Source organism: Drosophila biarmipes, chromosome 3L (genome assembly GCF_025231255.1).
Source record: "Drosophila biarmipes strain raj3 chromosome 3L, RU_DBia_V1.1, whole genome shotgun sequence".
Lineage (NCBI taxonomy): Eukaryota > Metazoa > Arthropoda > Insecta > Diptera > Drosophilidae > Drosophila > Drosophila biarmipes.
In genome coordinates this window covers 25,508,448-25,525,936 of record NC_066613.1, presented here as the reverse complement: position 1 = coordinate 25,525,936, position 17,489 = coordinate 25,508,448, and the positions used below count along the sequence as shown (strand labels likewise).

Genomic DNA, 17,489 nt, shown 5'->3' with positions numbered 1-17,489 from the left:
AACAGCTTAAGAAACATAAAATATAAAATATCGTGATTTACTATAAATAAAAAAGTGTACCTAATTTTTAAGCATTTATCTGATTAATTTACAGACTACCTAACCACGTTTTCCAACACTTAACGGTAAGCACTTGCTCGTTGTCGCACACTGCCCTTTGCAGTGATGTTAATTAATCACTTTTACTGTTTACTTTCTTAATTAAAACTGCGTTAATTAAATTAAGCAAAACGGCTGTTCTAAGATTCTAAAACCCGTGCAACGCGTAAACGAAGTCGTTGCGACGACGCAAAGGAAAACCAGCCAAGGAGAAGCACCAGGAATTTGCCAACCAAACCCCAGTAAAAACCCCATTCGGAGAAGACAACAACAGTGACTTGGGTGTGTGTGCGGAGTGAATAGTTAAATCAGTGAATAATTTACCGTACGGCCTTCGCCTTCCCCTGGGGGAGCAACAACAAAGCCTCTCGTTCACCCACTCCCACACACACACGCACACCAGCACCACGCATACACACACGGGCCAGCCATAACCTGTGTGTGAGGCAATCGCCGTCGTCGCCCGAAATCAAATCACTTATCGGGAGGAACAACAACACCAGCGACGGCGACGACAACAACAGCAGCAGCTGCAGCATAATCAACAATCAAACACAAAACGAGATTCAATATGGGCCTGCTACTATCGCGGCTGTGGCGGATGTTCGGCAACGAGGAGCACAAGCTGGTGATGGTGGGCCTGGACAACGCGGGCAAGACGACCATCCTGTACCAGTTCCTGATGAACGAGGTCGTCCACACGAGTCCCACGATCGGCTCCAACGTGGAGGAGGTCGTCTGGCGGAACATTCACTTTCTGGTGTGGGACCTGGGCGGCCAGCAGAGCCTGCGCGCCGCCTGGAGCACCTACTACACGAACACAGAGCTGGTGATCATGGTCATCGACTCCACGGATCGGGAAAGGCTGGCTGTCACGCGGGAGGAGCTCTACCGGATGCTGCAGCACGAGGATCTGAGCAAGGCCAGCCTGCTGGTCTATGCCAACAAGCAGGACCTGAAGGGCTCCATGTCGGCGGCGGAGATCTCGCGGCAACTGGACCTCACCTCCATCAAGAAGCACCAGTGGCACATCCAGGCCTGCTGTGCGCTCACCGGCGAGGGCCTCTACCAGGGACTGGAGTGGATCGTACAGCGCATCAAGAACAAATGACCCGTCACGCACGCTACGTACTAGCTAATTAATCATTAACGACTAGCTGTCTAGAGAAAGTAAACCAATTTTGATATAAACAATTTTTAAGCGTTTCCAAATTGTTTGAAAAGTTGTTGCCAAGCCAATTTTATTTAGTGTAAAATACGTCTGAACAGGAGACCCTCAATGATTTAAATCTACGTGTATATGGATAATGTCTAGGAGCTAAGCCAATTAACTACGATACTTCCAATAAAATTACAAAATAAACGAGTTTATTTCGACACTGTCGCGTATCGTACCGCGTATCAAATTGAATACAAATACAAATTACAAATAGAGAAGTGGACGTGTTTGCCTCTCTGAGCATTGCCTTGTAATTGACATTGTTGGCTCGATTCGCTGATGTGTGAGATTGTTTGTACTCTATCGTCTAAAATAAATACATGGTTGTGTAAAAGTTAGTGTCTAGGATTAGGTTAAAACATTAGCATACTAAAATATAGCCACACGAACAATTTGATCACAAAAGTAAAAGCAAAATAAACAGCGGGGTTAGTGGGTTTAGTGTCTAGGTGAGATTGCAGGAGCTGCTGCAACTCTTTAAAGGCTTTCCCTGGCCCAAGGTGATGGTGTTCTCCGGCACCTCCTCCACGTTGTTGGCATCGTGTTGCCGCTGTCGTGGGAAAATCATAAGATTGGCTCACTTAAAAGGCAGCACTCTTACCTTAAGTTCGTTGGCCAGGCAGCGGAAGGCGTCCTCCACGTTCATGTTCTCCTTGGCGGAGGTCTCCATCACGAACAGGATCTCAGGTATATATTGACACATCTGGCGCGCCTCCTCGAAGTCCACTTCGCGCTGCTCCTCCAGGTCGCACTTGTTGCCCACCAGGATTATCAGCACATTGGAAGCCGTGTACCTGCGCACCTCCTCGATCCACTTTTGCAGGTTGGAGAAGGAAGACCGCTTGGTGATATCGTAAACTGCGGGGGTAAAAGCACAAGGCGGTCAAGCAAGGTAAATAAACACCCCACCGATAAGGACGGCTGCTATTAAAATCAGCGCCAGGCAATTAGTTTAAAGCGTTCGCCAGTTATCAGTAGAACCTATTTGCCATGACAAATGGATGGGCGTATGCCCCGAAACCGCAAGATACTGGGACTCACCAATTAAGACCCCGTTGGCGGAGCGATAGTAGCTCTGCGTGATGGTGCGAAACCTCTCCTGGCCAGCAGTGTCCCAGATTTGCAGCTGGAAGGGAAAGACGAGATGTGAGTCTTCAGGGGCGTGGGATCTTGGGCTGGCCTTTGGCCACCTTGATTTGCTTGCCCTCCACGGCGATGGTCTTCATCGAGAAGTCCACGCCAATGGTGTTTCCATGGCGCTCTATGTAGTTCCCCGTCTTGAACCTGTCCACTATGCAGGTTTTCCCCGTCCCGCAGTCGCCTATCAGGACAATCTTGAACAGGAAGTCGAAGTGCTCCTCGCTGGGCAGGGCCATCAGCGTCTGGGGGTTGCGGGCGGTCATCTTGGGGCCGCCGTTCTGGCCGTCAACTGCTCTCGTTTGCCTGCGACCCTTTCTTTTCCAATTTTCTAATTTAATTGATACGCAAAACCAGCTGTTCGCTATCGGTAGAGGACGCCATCGATTCGGGGGGGGTGTATCGATAGTTACTGTGGAATATATTATCAACCGTTAGATATTGTCACCTCTAAGAGCTATCGAAAGCTTAAATTCAAAACTCGTAAAGATTTTTAGTTATTTTATTTAATCTCATTAATAATTTCCACAGTGGTTTGTTGAATCGACAGTCTTAAATTTAGGGATTGTTGAAGGTAAGAAAATATCTCTTGTGACTATGTTTTTCAACTTTAAATAATTCATATTTCACTAAAAGTAGAGTAAATTGTACTTCATAAAATTAAAACTTACTTTTATGTGCAGAATTTCAATTGTTTTCTCTTTTAATTTACACGATTTTCCAATAGCCACATGCCAGCTCGCACCGGTCATTTAGCAATGGAAATCTATTTACGCAGATTTTTATCGTTACGCAATAGAGCCGTAAATATGTTGACAGTTTACTTAAATGACTCTCGATTGGAAAGCCCTCCGCGTGCGAATCCGTGTGATTCGGGGTTCACGGCCCGATTTAAGCGGCGATCACGTAGGTCAGGCTTTCTGATAACGCATGGGACTCCAATAAATTTTCACCACGTACCTCGATGATGGCGCCATTTGACGCTAAAGAGTTCGTTTTATGGCATGGTAAAAATTTATGCTGTGTATCGAAGAAATTCCTCAGGGTTTTCCCCGAGGAAATCTCTGCCGAAAGGAGACCTTGACCCACAAATCAACTTCTATCTCTAGACAGCGAAACGAGACTCACTTTCAAACCGCAGCGGAAGCGGCCGAGAAACATGTTCTATGTATCTCAGCGCATGCAAATAGCTGGCCTGGCCAACTGCTTCGATTGCCAACCGAATTGGAAACCGCATGCCAGTTGCGCCTGCGCACACGCACTGTCGCATGGAAAGTTTAATTGCGGCAGCAGCCTAAGACGATTGGGGATCTGGGGGCCAAAGTCTAGGCGAGAACTTGTCCCACGATTAGCCCGGCGCTGATGAACGTCGTCCACGGGGGAAAAGGCAGGGTCTTTAATGGTGGCTATCATCAGTGACATTTCTCTTGTTAATTAACTAATCTTTCGATTAGTGAAAACATCTGCAAGTCCAGGATAAATAACGTAACTATGTTAACCTTTAATATTTGGTAATAAATTTCCTTTTTAGGATCATTGATTGACATTTTTAAAGAGAAAAACAAATGTATATTATTTTAAAACTTAAGGTTGTATTGTAAACACAGAAACATTTTGAATTTCCAATTTCAATTTAAAAGTTTTCCAGTGTGCAGCGGCAGAGTGAAATTAATCGTTAGGCCTAGAAGCCCAAACCGCAACCTAGTTTGGGCCAGGAAAGCCCTCACGATGACTCACAGGAATGCTGGCGAATGCTCCCAGCTAGACCTGCCCTCTCCTCTGAAGATGCAGACTCCCCCGCAGCCGAAGATCTTCCTCGCTGGCAAAAGGAAATCAAACAGCGAGTTGGCAACTTCACACAGAGCTCCTCGGAACACGAAGACCAGATCAAACGAACTTTTTCAGGCCTGGCCGACTGGTTTGCCGTTTTGGCTGGCGGGTAGCTTCTGCCCGACCGCTTTCCCCCCCTCCAAAGAGCCCCCTGGATTCTCGGCCGCACTTTTGCATTGTAGTTGGGCCCGTTCGTCGTTGCTTTTTATCGCCCGCCTCGACCGCTGGCCGCTTTAGTTGAATTTCAAACGTTTGCGCGCGCGGTTGTCGGACGTGTCCCGAAAAGAGTCGAAAAACCGAGACATAAAATCGATTGAGGCCTTGACAAGCGCTTTTCCTTGGCACTCAAGGACCGCCGAAAAGAAACTGAGAAGTGAAAAACGTGCGGAGATCTTTGCATGATCTTTGGCTTTCAACTTTGTCGCCAGGGGAAGGAGCATTTTCCAGCGTAAAATAGGACACAGGAAACGCAACCAGTTTGCGTCTTGGGATTTTTCCTAGCCATCAAGGATTATGTAAGCTTCGGATTCCTTCCGCAAAGATGTGCCAAAAAAAATACAAAACCCAATTAGCTAATTGACATGCATCCGGCGTTATCGCCTGACAACTTTCTACCCCCGCTTATTTTGATTTGATTGATTTCCACACATATGCGCGGCACGAACATCCACACTCAAATCCAATCCGAATCGAAATCCGGCGGACACTTGCACTTTCCTCCGCCGAAATTGCCTTTCGCAAGAAACGTATTTTGTTTTGTCTGCCGCATGGCTGATTAATTATTCAGCACCATTTCTCGCAGTGCGGGTGCAACGACGTGCCCGCTAAAACGAAAGACTTAAGCAACGAACTCTGCGATCGGCTATGAAATAATCAAAATTATTATTCGATCCGAAGTGCCAGCGCTCACCTGCTGACCCAGTTTTCGGTTTCACTGCAAAAATTAAGTAAATTTCTTTATGTCGCCGTAAAAGCGATCAGCAAACCTCTCTGGATTCTGACAGACGGACGTGGATGCGTCCATACTTAGCAGGCGCCAATTAAAGCTCAGCTGCACTAATTCGCCATAAGTTGCCAAGGCTTTTCTCTGTCCCGGCCACCGTCTCTTTCCTTTTCTCCGACGCTGCCTCTGTCTCTGTCTCTGTCTCTGTCTCCTTCTCAATCTCAGTCTCAGTCTCAGTCTCAACTCACTTCTCTCACATTCCCGAGTGACATTTGTTGCGTGTTTGTTGTTCGTTTGTGTCTACCGTGTTTTTATTTTTTCGCCAAAGGGTAACTCCCCTGGCACATGAGACTGACTACCGAAAGCTGTAAACCTAATGCCCAAAGTATGTAAACATATATTCGGCACCTAATGCACCTACATTTTGGGTTATATCATTTGGGTTGAAGTGAACTCTGTGAACTGGGCTTGGGCTTTTGTATATTTCCTTTTTTTTAGATTTACAAGTTAAAGAATCTCTAAATGAAAACATAAAAAATGAAATACTTACAAAACTTTCCAAATGTTAATTACATTGTTCCTCTAAATTACTAGTTAACCATTTTTTTAATAAATGAAAGCCTAATTATAAATTTTAATATTTTCCTGAGTCAAACTTTAAGTAAAACTCAGTAATAATAATTGAGCATTTTATTGCTCACCCAAATTCGCACCACAGTAGTGTTTTTTTTGGCCGAAAGGCATTTGAGCTTCGACTAATTTTCCGCACAGAAGTCAAAATGATCCTTGGCAACATGTGTTAGGCCATTCATGGCCATAAGCGAGAGTCGCTGTCAACTGTTGTGGCTTGGATTGGCGTGGAGCAGGGTGGAGTGGGGATACTGGACGGGCCAGTTGCGGCGCTTCCTCAACGCACTTGCCCAGTCGGAGGCAGCTGCTCCGCCTCGTCCTCCTCCCAGCTCACTGTCCAGCCTAGATAGTGACCCCATTTCGATTTCACTTCTATCACTGAGCTGCAATTAATCTCATCTGCATTTTTTGGCTTTATGCGATGGCCACGCCCACCGGTTGTACGGCTGTCTGCCCAAAGTGATGACTTGACACCAAGTTTGTATAGGCCTAATTTTCTTGAAGCACTGTCATTGCGGAGAAATTCGGCTAGACCTTTTGGTTAATTGATATAGATGGGGGGAAAAACGTTTTTAAGTATTTATGTGCCAACCTTTAAAGGCAAATTGGATTACAATTTCCAGAAACTTAAATTGTAACTCATAACTTCTCAAGAACCATTCCGAAAGTTTTATTTCTCGATAGCAGTGCACAGATCTTTCAGCACCACGAACGCCCACCAACCAGCTTGATATCTTGTTTACTTCGGTTGTAACGTTGTCAAATTGGGAGAAACTTGGTCAAACCTTTGGGTAATGGAGTCGCTGGTTTCAAGAAGGAGTGTGTGTTGTAGTCTGCAATGCCTTGGTCTAGATAGCTGGGGAACCTGCACCTCCCAGTTGGCCATCAAATTGCAGCCTTTGGGAAAGTGCTGCCGCATCTGGCTGGGGCTCTAACGATCGCCTCGGATCGCTAACGGATCGCTGGCACTCCATCTATCCACCTATATATTTATAAAGATATGAACCGATCCTAACCGGCTGTGGCAAGTGGCAAGTTCTCCGCTTAGTTGCATCATTGACTATTCCTCGGTGCGGTAAAAGTGCGTCTTGCTCCATTTAGATTATATTCGGGGTGAAATCTGCGACTGGCTGCAACTGGTTTCCTTTAGAATTATAAATCAATTTGCTAACATGCTTTCACTGAATACACACACGCATAGTGCCAATTCTCCTGGCAACTGCGATTGATCTGAGCTTGTGTGGCTGCAGCTCGAGCCAGTCGTAATCAGAATTCAAGTTGCCAAGGCTAACGGTTCGAGCCAGTGCAGCTGGAACAATGCCAAGAAGTCGAAGAGGTGGCTAAAAGCGTTCCCAAAAAATCGACATGTGCTCTAAGCTGGGAAACCAGTTGAAAAGATGGAAATCAGGGAGATGCTTCAGGGGGAAAGGGGTGGCCCCTGGAATCTAGTCGAGAATCCAGAACGGGGTGTGCAGTCCATGTGTGCACCACAATTGCTGTTATACAACTGTTGTATAATGATGGCCATTAGGCCAGTCTTTTGCCAACACAATTTGTAGATAGCTGAATTTGGAAAGCAAGTCAGCGTCTGGTCGAGTTCGTTGCCTAAGTCTTTTGTTTGGGGTGGAAACGGGAGGAGTCGAATTAGTGGTAGGAACTACACCAAATCAGTTTAAATAAAGCAATCAGTCTACTTTAACCATCCTAGCAAGATCCCCATTCTCATAATGATCGATCAATCACCACCTTAAACACTGTTATCATCCTATAATCGTTATTATGACAGTTTATTTTCAATAGTTGAGCAACCGGCTTGTGTCGAGCTATATAACATCATAATTATTTTAATCTTCAAGTGTTTTCTTAATTCTATCTTCCAAATCCCCTAAGTAATAGACTCAAAAACAAAATAAGACTAACTGCTGACTAAAAATACACAGACAAGCTGTTTTTCCACTCGCTTAATAAATTAAATTACCATCCCAGCAGTCATCGCTCATCACTTAACCCAACGATGGAGTTGGCGAACGTGTTGAGGCGCCACAGCCACCTGCTCCTCCTGCTGCTACTGCCACTTGTCAGCTTATGTCCAAATGCGCTGGCTCTCAATCGACAGGCGGATGCCGGGCAGGATCTCGACATGGCTGCACAGCTGGCGGATGCGGAGGCGCAGGCCAGGCCGGACCACGACTTTGATTCCCCGGACACGCCGCACATACGAAAGAAGCGTCTCATCTGGATCACGGACGATGGCCGTCTGGCCCTTCCCCCAGGCACTTCGCTGACTTTCGTGCCAACCATTGCCATGCCCCTGGTGCGACACCCGCCCGAGGGCTTCTTCTCCAACCTGACCATCAGCTTTCCCGTGACCAGTGAGTAGAGTCAGTTCTCTATAATAGAGATTACTCAATTAACTTTGCTTTGTTTCGCCTCCATCCACAGTTGACTTTGACAAGCTGGGACTGACGGACAACCAAAATCCTCTGGGGGATCTGCCGCCGTTATTCGCCCGGTCCTTTGGCCATGAGGCGGGTCACATGGTGGGAGAATATGTGGCCAGGTATCTGCATGTCCAGCGTCGGAAGCGGGATCTCAGCGAGCAGCGCAGCAGGAGCGACGAGGATCATCCGTTTAAGGTGCAGGAGGAGGGTCCCAAGTTTCCGGAACTGCCCGCCGGATTGCAGCACATCTTCCATGGAGGAGAGCGGGTTTTACTGTACGGTGTAGTGGAGGACTTCCTCTCGACCTTTGGCATGGATGGCAAGGCCTGTTTGCTTAGGACCATCTGCGAGATGCACTCAAGGAGTCTGGAGAAGTTTGGCGTCTTTGGTGAAATGACTAAGCTGTTCTTAACGTAAGTGCTTATCTTTGACAGTATAAAATATTCTAATAAATTTCTCCCTTGTTTAGGGTCACCAAATCGCCGTTTTCCGACCTGGTGCCCGACTACGTTCAAGCCCAGGAAGTGGGCGAGGGGAAGCAGGCCCCGGGAGAATGTTTCCCCTACTTCAAGGCCTGCCCGAAGAGCATTTTCAAGGCCTTGTCTAGAAAATATAGCAAGCCATCCCCAACGACCAAGGCGAAACCCACGGACCGACCCGCGGGGGAGTACCACGAGGAGCAGGTGGTCCAGCTGCCCACCACTCGAGATCAGGATAACAATGTGTATATGTAGATCCAATACCACCTCCTTCTCGATAGCGAACTCCCATTGTTGACCTCGTCTAGTTCTTAGGATTACGTTTGAATTGAGCGTGCCCTCAAAGTCATTTGCTTGTAATTAACGTGTACTAATTAATTTATTATTATTTATTGTATTACGCATTGTATTTATTGTTAGTCTTAGGCGTTGTTAACTGCTTAGATTCGTATCGCTGTTTGCCTAGTGGTCTGTAAATAATTGCAATTGTGGCATAAATCCCCAACAAATGAGACCTTGTCGAATAAATAGAAAATTAATTAAACAATTAAAAGTGTTTTTGAGATTAATGCTGAATAAAAAGAGCTCAGGCTTTTAACAATTCAAACTGGCGCCAAAAGCTTAGAAGGTTACGTTAGTCAGCACTGGTTTCAGTCACCGAGCAAATCGGTATTTGTTTTGAAATAATAGTTTATTTTGACAATACAAGTTAAACTGAATGCAGAATATTAATTTAAAATGTAATGCAACTTAGATACAAAATGATAATTTAAAATTTAACTTAATTTTAGGCCAGTGGGAACGTTGTATCTTCCCCTGCCCTTTCCCATTAAGCTTAGTGCAGCAGTGCCGCCTGGTCACACTGACAGCTTTGTTTTTTCGTTGTTGTTGTCTTTTCGCAGCGAAAAAAAAAACAGCAGCGTCGCGAGTTCTTTTCGTTTATTTACCAAACTCCGCTCAAGCAAACCAGCGCATTACGTGTTGCACCGATGTTTGCGGATCGCCGGGCCAATCGATAAGCGAACGGTGGTGAGTGCCCTCGGGTGGGGGCCACTGGCTGCTCCGGGACCCCCCATTCGGAACTGTGAGTCAGGCGAGGGGCGATGTGCGGCCGCTGATTGAATTGGATTATCACGATATGATGGGCCCCTTGAAACCGCCTGCCCAGCCGGCATTGTAGTTGTTTACACTGCGCGGACGTGGCGCAATATATTTTTAATCTTCTGCTGCGGCAACCTGCTGATTAAGATACCCCCATACCGTTGTATTCCACTGTACAGATAACTCGGCAGTGGAACTCCGCAGCTGGCTGACAATGGACACGAACGCTGGCGAGTCGGCATCGCCGCCGTCGAGCAATGAGGCGGCGGCGGGATCCCAGTCCCAGAGCGATGTCTCCGAGGAGGAGGAGTACCTGGACAACAGCATCGAGCTGCGGGGCTACCTCAGCAAGTGGACCAACTACATCTACGGCTGGCAGCCGCGCTACATAGTCCTCAAGGACGGCACCCTGTCCTACTACAAATCCGAGTCGGAATCGGATTTCGGGTGCCGCGGAGCCATCAGCCTGACTAAGGCCACCATTAAGGTAGGAGGGCAGACCGCAGACGGCAGGCGCGTGGAGCTGGGTGCTCCTCCACCACCAAGTGCTTTCAATTGGACTAATAAAAAAGTAATGGGCATGAGTGTGTGCGCATGTGTTTGGGACACATTAACCAGCGATGACCACGACCCGAGGTCTCCGCCACCTCCAGCCCCCAACCGATACCCATTCCTATTCCCATTCCCAGCGACGCAATCAATGCAGCGCAATCAATTAACGTTGGGCGACCAAAATAGACCAAATTGAAGTCATCAATGTAAGTGGAGAGCCCCTAAGGCCTCCGCCATGAGGCCTTCTGTTGACAGCAGGGCGTGTTGTTCCAGGAGGAGGGTGATTCGCCTCGAGTGTGTACTTATCTATTTATATTGTTGGGGCTGCCAGAACCGTACAAACAATGGTGACTCACGCCAGCGACTACTCCTGTAATTCGCTCTGACTTTTGGAGTACTGATCCTATTCAAAGATATTTGAGCTTTCCCTGGGTGTTTAATTTTACCATTACGCTAATCGATTAGAAGGTCAACCTATTATTGGGGTGAATGTGTACCTAATTCTTCGCACCCGAAGTGCTGTTCCTATTAAAAATTATTACTTAATCTAGATTGAATGGGGTTTTTTAATAATCGCAAATTGTTTTATAACCGCTTCAACTGAGTACATTACAGTAGAACTTTCAAAACTAGGAACCAATATCAGCTCACCTAAAGATATCATTTCTTGGCAGTAAGAGGTCCAACTTATGGAGGTTTGACTGTATATTTCATTGAAGGTCAATCTTGTATTGGGGTGTTTTCTTTTTGTTGTTGGTATTTAATGTTAAGCAGTGATTTGCGTTCCGCCATAACTAAGCATACAAAGCTAATTAGTTGTATTAATGGTCGAGTTTATTTCGTTTAAATAAGTGGGTTGTGAAATATCGCAATAAGTTCCCATTCAACATTGCTTTCATTTGAACAATACTAAGTTTCCCATAAGAACATTAATATACGAGTTTATCATTAAGTTCCGATACTAATTAGTTACTTTTTTCGTTGACAGGCCCATGAGTCGGACGAACTACGCTTCGATGTGGTGGTCAACAACCTGAACAACTGGTGCCTGCGTGCGGAGACCAGCGAAGACCGCATGCACTGGGTGGAGGTGCTGCAGCTGTACAAGGAGGACACGGGCAGCACGGACACCACATCCCTGAGGCGCCATGGCAGCACCATGAGCCTGCAGTCGAACACCATCTCGCTGACCAGCGGAGGAAGCCTGAAGAAGACGCAGCGCAACCTGCGCGAAAAGGTCGGCGAACTGGAGACCTTTAAGGACATCCTGTTCGGACAGATCGAGACGCTGCAGCGATACTTCGATGCCTGCTCGGAGGTGAACAAAAACAATGCACAACCCCTGGACCTGGGCGACGGACTCAAGTCGATTGATTTCAAGGTAAAGTGCATCACTTATTGGGAAATATGTACTAAGCATACACTCGATTTTCTCAGGGGGAGTCCATCACGTTTCGGGCCACCACGTCCGGCGTGCTTACCACCCTGCAGCATTGCCTAGAAATCATCGCCGAGAGCGATGAGTCATGGAAACGGAAACTGGAGCGTGAGATAGATAAGCGCCGCCGTTCCGAGGACCAGAGCAAGTAGGTTGACCCAGTCGGACTAGATTTTCAAAGAATTCCCAAGAGAGAAGCCCTTTAGACAGATTTTGTTTCATTTACTCATCAATTTCATCCCTTATTTTCCAAATTATCAGATGTTCTTCTTGTTTACTAATCAAAATGCATTTAATTTAAATTTGTATATAAACTAACCAACCCATTTAAAAACTGTTATACCTAAACAAATATTTCTGTGGCTGATTTCTTGCAGAAAGTTCAAGGAAGAAATCGAGAAAATGAAGCGTTTATCATATCCTGGCCCAGATTTCGAGGTGAGTCCACGTTTACAGGGCGTAATCGCATTCACGGTCATTGCGGCTTGGAATCGGGGCCAAACACGTTCCCCAACCGAAAAAGCAAACAATCGCCGGCCGAGCGAGTGGCGCGAAATTCGTAAAAACGGTTTGCGTGTGATTTGTCTGTGTCTTAAAATAAACCGCCTGGTTCGGCGTTGTGTCAGAGATTTCATCATATGCGGGGAAAGTAGAACACGCTGGACTATTATTTAAGCGGTTCCAATTGAATCATGGAACGTGGGCATTTGGTTCCGATTTTTGGCTGACACGAAGTTCCTGTGTTCTGCTCTTATCTGGAATGAACATGCAATATCGGTTTGTTTTTATGGCTCTTTGATTTCCGCCTTATTTTTGTTTGTCCACCCAATTACAATATGTCCATAGTTGTTCAAGAAATTATGGATTCTCTTACCAGAGAGTGGCCTATTGTAACTGGTCGGCTTGCTTCTTCTTGATTCCATCGCTGGCGACTACTCGGGCTTAAAAAGTGGGCGTCTAGACGGTGTCTTTAGTCCAGATTGACAGCCTGACGTTGCTTAAGATTTACCTCGAGCGAATATTGCAGACATTGAGGTTGACAAATGATCCAACAGTTGGTCAGATTGCAGTTTTTGTAAGGGGTATATACATATATGATAATAGGATCATACATATATGATTAATAGGAAATTCAAAATGAATTTGAAAGAATTCATCGTATTGTGTTTTGACTACAAAGATCCAAAAATGGAATTAATTTTATTTTTCGGTTCTTAACTAGATATTATTAACATTTTTTCTATTTAATAAAATAAGCAATAGTTGCTTATCTTTTGAATTTTTATCACAAAAATTCCAGCTAAGAGCATTTGAAATTCCACCTGCTCTTTGAGCACCTGTTTCAAGCCTGGCTCGCAGCTGTCAGGTTTATGGCTTATGAGCCAGGTTGGTCAGTCGGCGGTCAGCGATCGAGTGGCCAACACGTAGCACTCATAAACAAATTCGCTAGGCAAACAATTCAAAACGAAACCGTTTCGTTTTCATATTTGTCGTTGCCTTTAATTGAGTGTGCAGATTGTGAAATTCCTTGCATCGCATCGAAAGAGCTATTATAAATACCCACAATATACACAAGTGTACCGAGTGCTAGCTCATGTTGCAAATCTAAAATCGCCGCACGCACATCTATATAAATATACAGAAATTGTAAATTATAAACAACGTCATGCCCTCGGTGCGATTTCTTTGGCGCTCCGGCGCTTTTCAGAAGGGCAAAGTCAAGCAAATAAAGGTACAGCAGAGGAAAATAATAAATAATGTACATTTGGGGAGTGTGGATAAATGGAATAATACTTATTTATTTTACTTTTGGGTGGAACGTATTAAAGGTATTTTGTGTGCTTTGATAAGCAGTTAGTGGAGGAGGAAGAGCACGACTTTCCTTCACTTCCACGACAGAACTTTTTAAACAATGTGACATTGCTAGTCAAAAAACATAAAATTGTTTTTAGTAATTTGTGTTTAACAGAAAATGCTTAAATTGATAAACTCAGTGTGGAATTGTGTAAGAATTTATAAGAAAGATTGGATAGAAATAGAGTAGTGCGATTTCGCGTAGTGTGGGTGATGTGGCGCAAACCGAGAGGGTTAAAATATTGGCGGTTGGTTTTTCAAACCAAATTGGCCTCATTTGTAAGCCGTGTTGAATGTTTGTTAGTTTGAAAGTGCGGCGGCTAAAACCCCACGCATTGATTTATTATTTAAATGCGGGAAATCCTTTTCACCAAAGCTTTTTGCGGGGCTTTTCGCCTTTCACTCTCAGCCACCCTGCTGCTCCTGCTCTCTCTGTGGCTTTCTCTCTACTTTCTCCCCACATCCTGGCCATTATGCCTCTGCGTTTTGGCCGCCAGCAACAGTTTGTTTTGTGTCCTTGCGCTCGACGGAGGGATTCGCCAGGACACTAGTTTGCTCGCTTCCCCCGCTTTTTGTTGCCACGCAAACCTTTCTCCCTCTGCGGCTCTCTTGCTCTGGGATTCCTGTTGTTAACTGCCATTTTCCTACCTCGAAGGAGGATAATTTTAGCCCGCTCTAAACACTTTTTCTCTGTGTGTGCTTAAAACTCAGCAGTTTGCGAGGAGCCTGGTAAGCGAAGACAAAGCGACGCCACAGGAACAAGTACATATAGTCCATGACTTCATCGCTGGCCATTTCCCAGAGCCACTTGGCCAAAATGGTGATGCACTCGTCTTCGCGCCGGGGGTGTTCTATATGTATTTATTTCACCGCCTGTGGCGGCGCACATGTCTGCCTTAATTAATAAATATAAATTCAATTCCGCAAAAAATTCCATTCGAGGCATTTATTTTGTGCCGGTTGCCATTCTGGGGATACACGCGCCTCCCGCAGACGTCAGAACAAGTACAGTGGAGACTGGCCAGCTTCGAAATCGGCAGAAATGTACATACCTTAAAATGGTTGTGGTGTTTAGGGGGAGGTTTTTACTGTCACTGGTATTTGTTATGACAAGCTTCCCTCTTTGTTATAAAAATCTCCACCCTGCCTAACAAATTTTTAATGTGGATATATATTTCAAATCAAAAAGGTTCCCAAATTCATAAGGCAGTATTATTATTTAATTAATTATGATCAACTATAATAAGAATCTAAATCATTCCTATGTTTTTTTAAATTATTAAATTTTTTTTTAAAAATATAATTTGAGTCACAGATTCCTATTTCGATAAGTAATTCATCCCTCAAGAATTCGCACTGCCTTAATTCGATTCAAGTACCAAACCCAGTCTGGCGGTCCTCTGCTTTCGTATTCATGGCACAATGATGCGCCTTTGTGTCCATTATGCTCGCCCAATTACGCATGCCAGCCGACTGCGAGAATCTCCGCCCGCCGACTGGCGACTGGTTAGGGAATGGAGCGGGCGAAAAAACAACAGCATAAATTGGATTTTCTTGGGCCATTTGGCCGCACAAGTGTCGGCGATTAATTTATACAAAGCACGTTCCGTTTCTTTCCAATTGGATTGAATGCGGTTTCGTCATTAAAATTAATTAGGCCGAACCTTCGAAGATGTTTTGGGCTAGACTTGACTTAGTTTATATAAGTACAGAACGTGCTAATGGTATTTCATGCTATAACTGACATTTCCCTTTCAATTTCCATTTTGCAGGAGGGCCCACATTCCACCTTGCCCGAGGATGAGTTCTTCGATGCGGTCGAAACGGGCCTGGACAAAATCGAGGAGGACATGCAGCTGCGCTTCAAGCTGAAACTGCAGTCCCAGATCTCTCAGACGCTGGTCAACGTGCCGCACGAGGCGGTGGCCGAGGGCGAGGAGGCGCGCGAGGAGTTCGGCACGGGGGCGGAGGCCACCAGCCATGCCCTGTGGCCCGAGGTAAGGCCGGAAATTGCCAATCTGGCCGCCCTAATATCCAGCCATTAATTGGATTTACTCCGCAGATCGATCGCGTGTGCAAGGAGCAGCTGCACTACGCACGCGAGGGCGTTGGCCAGGACGGCAATGGCTGGCAAATCTTCGCCGACGAGGGGGAGATCAAAATGTACAAACGCGAGGAGGAGGTCAACGGGCTGGTCATGGATCCCCTGAAGGCCTATCACACGGTGCAGGGTGTGACGGCGAGGGAAATGTGTCATTACTTCTTCATGCCCGAGTTCCGGAATGACTGGGAGAGTGAGTATTCGAATTACGCTCGAGCTTAAAGCCGGAATACAATGAAATAATTGAGCGTGTAGCGTATTGATATACTATATAAGTCATATTTTAATAATGAGTTAAATGAATTCGTTATACACGTGGGAACTATTCTGTGCGAACAGTTATTGATTGTTAAACAAAAATGATTGATTAGCTGTTTTTCCTTTACTTACTTGCAAATCGTACTCACCTGAATCTAACGAAATCTAACATTTATTTATGAAATATTTAGCTCTTGACATTTTATATTGTACTTTTCCCATGCATAGGCTGTTTGATTTGAGAAAGCATATTCTCTAACTATTATTTTATATTCCCCAGCCACCTTGGAGGACTGCACAATTCTGGAGAAAATCTCGGCGGACACCCTGCTCTTTCTGCAAACCCACAAGCGAATATGGCCGGCGAGTCAGCGGGACGCGCAGTTCTGGTCCCACATGCGCAAAATCACCGACAACCTGGAGCCGGGCGCCCGAGACATGTGGGTGGTGTGCAACAACTCCACGGAGTACGCCAAGCAGGAGTCCAAGAACGGCAAGTGCGTGCGGATCTTCCTGACCGTCATCCTGGCCTGCCAGACGCACCTGCCCGAGGGCTATGTGAAAGGCCAGCCGCTGAATCGCAACGATCTAACCTGCAAAATAACCTACTGCTCTGTGGGTGAGTATCCTTGATCTGTGTTTGATTAAGCCCATCTAATCTGTGTGGCTTCCTTCACCCAGTTAATCCCGGAGGCTGGGCGCCAGCCAGCGCCCTGAGGGCAGTGTACAAGCGCGAGTATCCCAAGTTCCTGAAGCGCTTCACGGGCTACGTAATAGACCAGTGCAAGGACAAACCGATCATGTTCTGATATTTGCCATAAGCAACAATGCAATCAAAACCAATCAAAGCTGAAGCGTCTCACGCGGACAGCTTGGACTTTATCCTTAATAATCCTCCAGTTTGTGGCCTCAACTATCTTCTGATATCCGTTTTGCTACTCCTTATTTCAATTTCACACACCGCAACGCTGAGTTTTACGACTTTGGCTGTTCTGAACGAAGTGTTGGAACACTCCCTTTTGTATCCGCTATAGAGCAACTAAGATATAATGTAACCTGTCTAGCCTTAAGTTATGTGTAAGTGAAACACAATCATTGTATAGCTCTTAGTTCCGAAACTGTCTATCTGTAATGTATATCTCTATGAAAATGCTTTAAATGCAACAATTGCAAGAGTGATGTGAGGAGTGCATAGGTATAAGGAAGCTTTCGTTTCGGTGTGAATCTACATTATAAATCCGCATACGTAAGTGACGAGTATATTCCCAGGTTCCCGCCCAGCAAACATCTGTTTTACTCAACCGTCAAGTGTAAATAAATGCGACTTACTGTTAACTCCAAATAAAAGAGCGATCTTTGCTTGGTTTTATCATATGTCATGTCATGTATTTAAAGTTTTTCATTGAT

At 45.6% G+C, this 17,489-nt stretch overlaps 4 protein-coding genes across 6 annotated transcripts; 3 read left to right on the top strand and 1 right to left on the bottom strand.

Annotated features, from left to right (window-relative positions):
- The first annotated feature begins 123 nt into the window (after nucleotides 1–123).
- LOC108034751 (ADP-ribosylation factor-like protein 5A) lies at nucleotides 124–1,470 on the top strand. Its single transcript, XM_017109700.3, has one exon. It carries the CDS (start codon nucleotides 671–673, stop codon nucleotides 1,208–1,210), a length of 540 nt encoding a protein of 179 aa, XP_016965189.1. The 5' UTR covers nucleotides 124–670; the 3' UTR covers nucleotides 1,211–1,470.
- LOC108034750 (ras-related protein Rab-43) lies at nucleotides 1,446–2,857 on the bottom strand. The gene is made up of 4 exons (XM_017109698.3): nucleotides 2,509–2,857; nucleotides 2,360–2,444; nucleotides 1,920–2,176; nucleotides 1,446–1,868 (listed from the first exon to the last, which is right to left on the bottom strand). Exons 1-4 carry the CDS (start codon nucleotides 2,719–2,721, stop codon nucleotides 1,764–1,766), a joined length of 660 nt encoding a protein of 219 aa, XP_016965187.1. The 5' UTR covers nucleotides 2,722–2,857; the 3' UTR covers nucleotides 1,446–1,763.
- A 1,642-nt stretch (nucleotides 2,858–4,499) lies between these two features.
- LOC108034745 (uncharacterized) lies at nucleotides 4,500–9,265 on the top strand. Of its 2 annotated transcripts, none has more exons than XM_017109693.3 (4): nucleotides 4,500–4,800; nucleotides 7,848–8,230; nucleotides 8,301–8,712; nucleotides 8,769–9,265. In XM_017109693.3, the coding sequence occupies exons 2-4, from the start codon at nucleotides 7,873–7,875 to the stop codon at nucleotides 9,031–9,033; spliced, it is 1,035 nt and encodes a 344-aa protein (XP_016965182.3). In that variant the 5' UTR covers nucleotides 4,500–4,800; nucleotides 7,848–7,872; the 3' UTR covers nucleotides 9,034–9,265. The 2 variants fall into 2 exon arrangements, with proteins under 2 accessions (XP_016965182.3, XP_043950610.2); XM_044094675.2 differs by having other exon boundaries at nucleotides 7,845–8,230.
- Nucleotides 9,266–9,640: 375 nt separating this feature from the next.
- On the top strand, nucleotides 9,641–17,470 carry LOC108034741 (ceramide transfer protein). 2 transcript variants are annotated; one of them, XM_017109687.3, is made up of 9 exons: nucleotides 9,641–9,807; nucleotides 10,059–10,366; nucleotides 11,420–11,812; nucleotides 11,869–12,017; nucleotides 12,247–12,307; nucleotides 15,496–15,720; nucleotides 15,786–16,017; nucleotides 16,363–16,701; nucleotides 16,764–17,470. In XM_017109687.3, the coding sequence occupies exons 2-9, from the start codon at nucleotides 10,094–10,096 to the stop codon at nucleotides 16,889–16,891; spliced, it is 1,800 nt and encodes a 599-aa protein (XP_016965176.1). In that variant the 5' UTR covers nucleotides 9,641–9,807; nucleotides 10,059–10,093; the 3' UTR covers nucleotides 16,892–17,470. The 2 variants fall into 2 exon arrangements, with proteins under 2 accessions (XP_016965176.1, XP_016965177.1); XM_017109688.3 differs by lacking the exons at nucleotides 9,641–9,807; nucleotides 10,059–10,366; nucleotides 11,420–11,812; nucleotides 11,869–12,017; nucleotides 12,247–12,307 and adding an exon at nucleotides 13,269–13,601.
- Nucleotides 17,471–17,489: the final 19 nt, after the last annotated feature.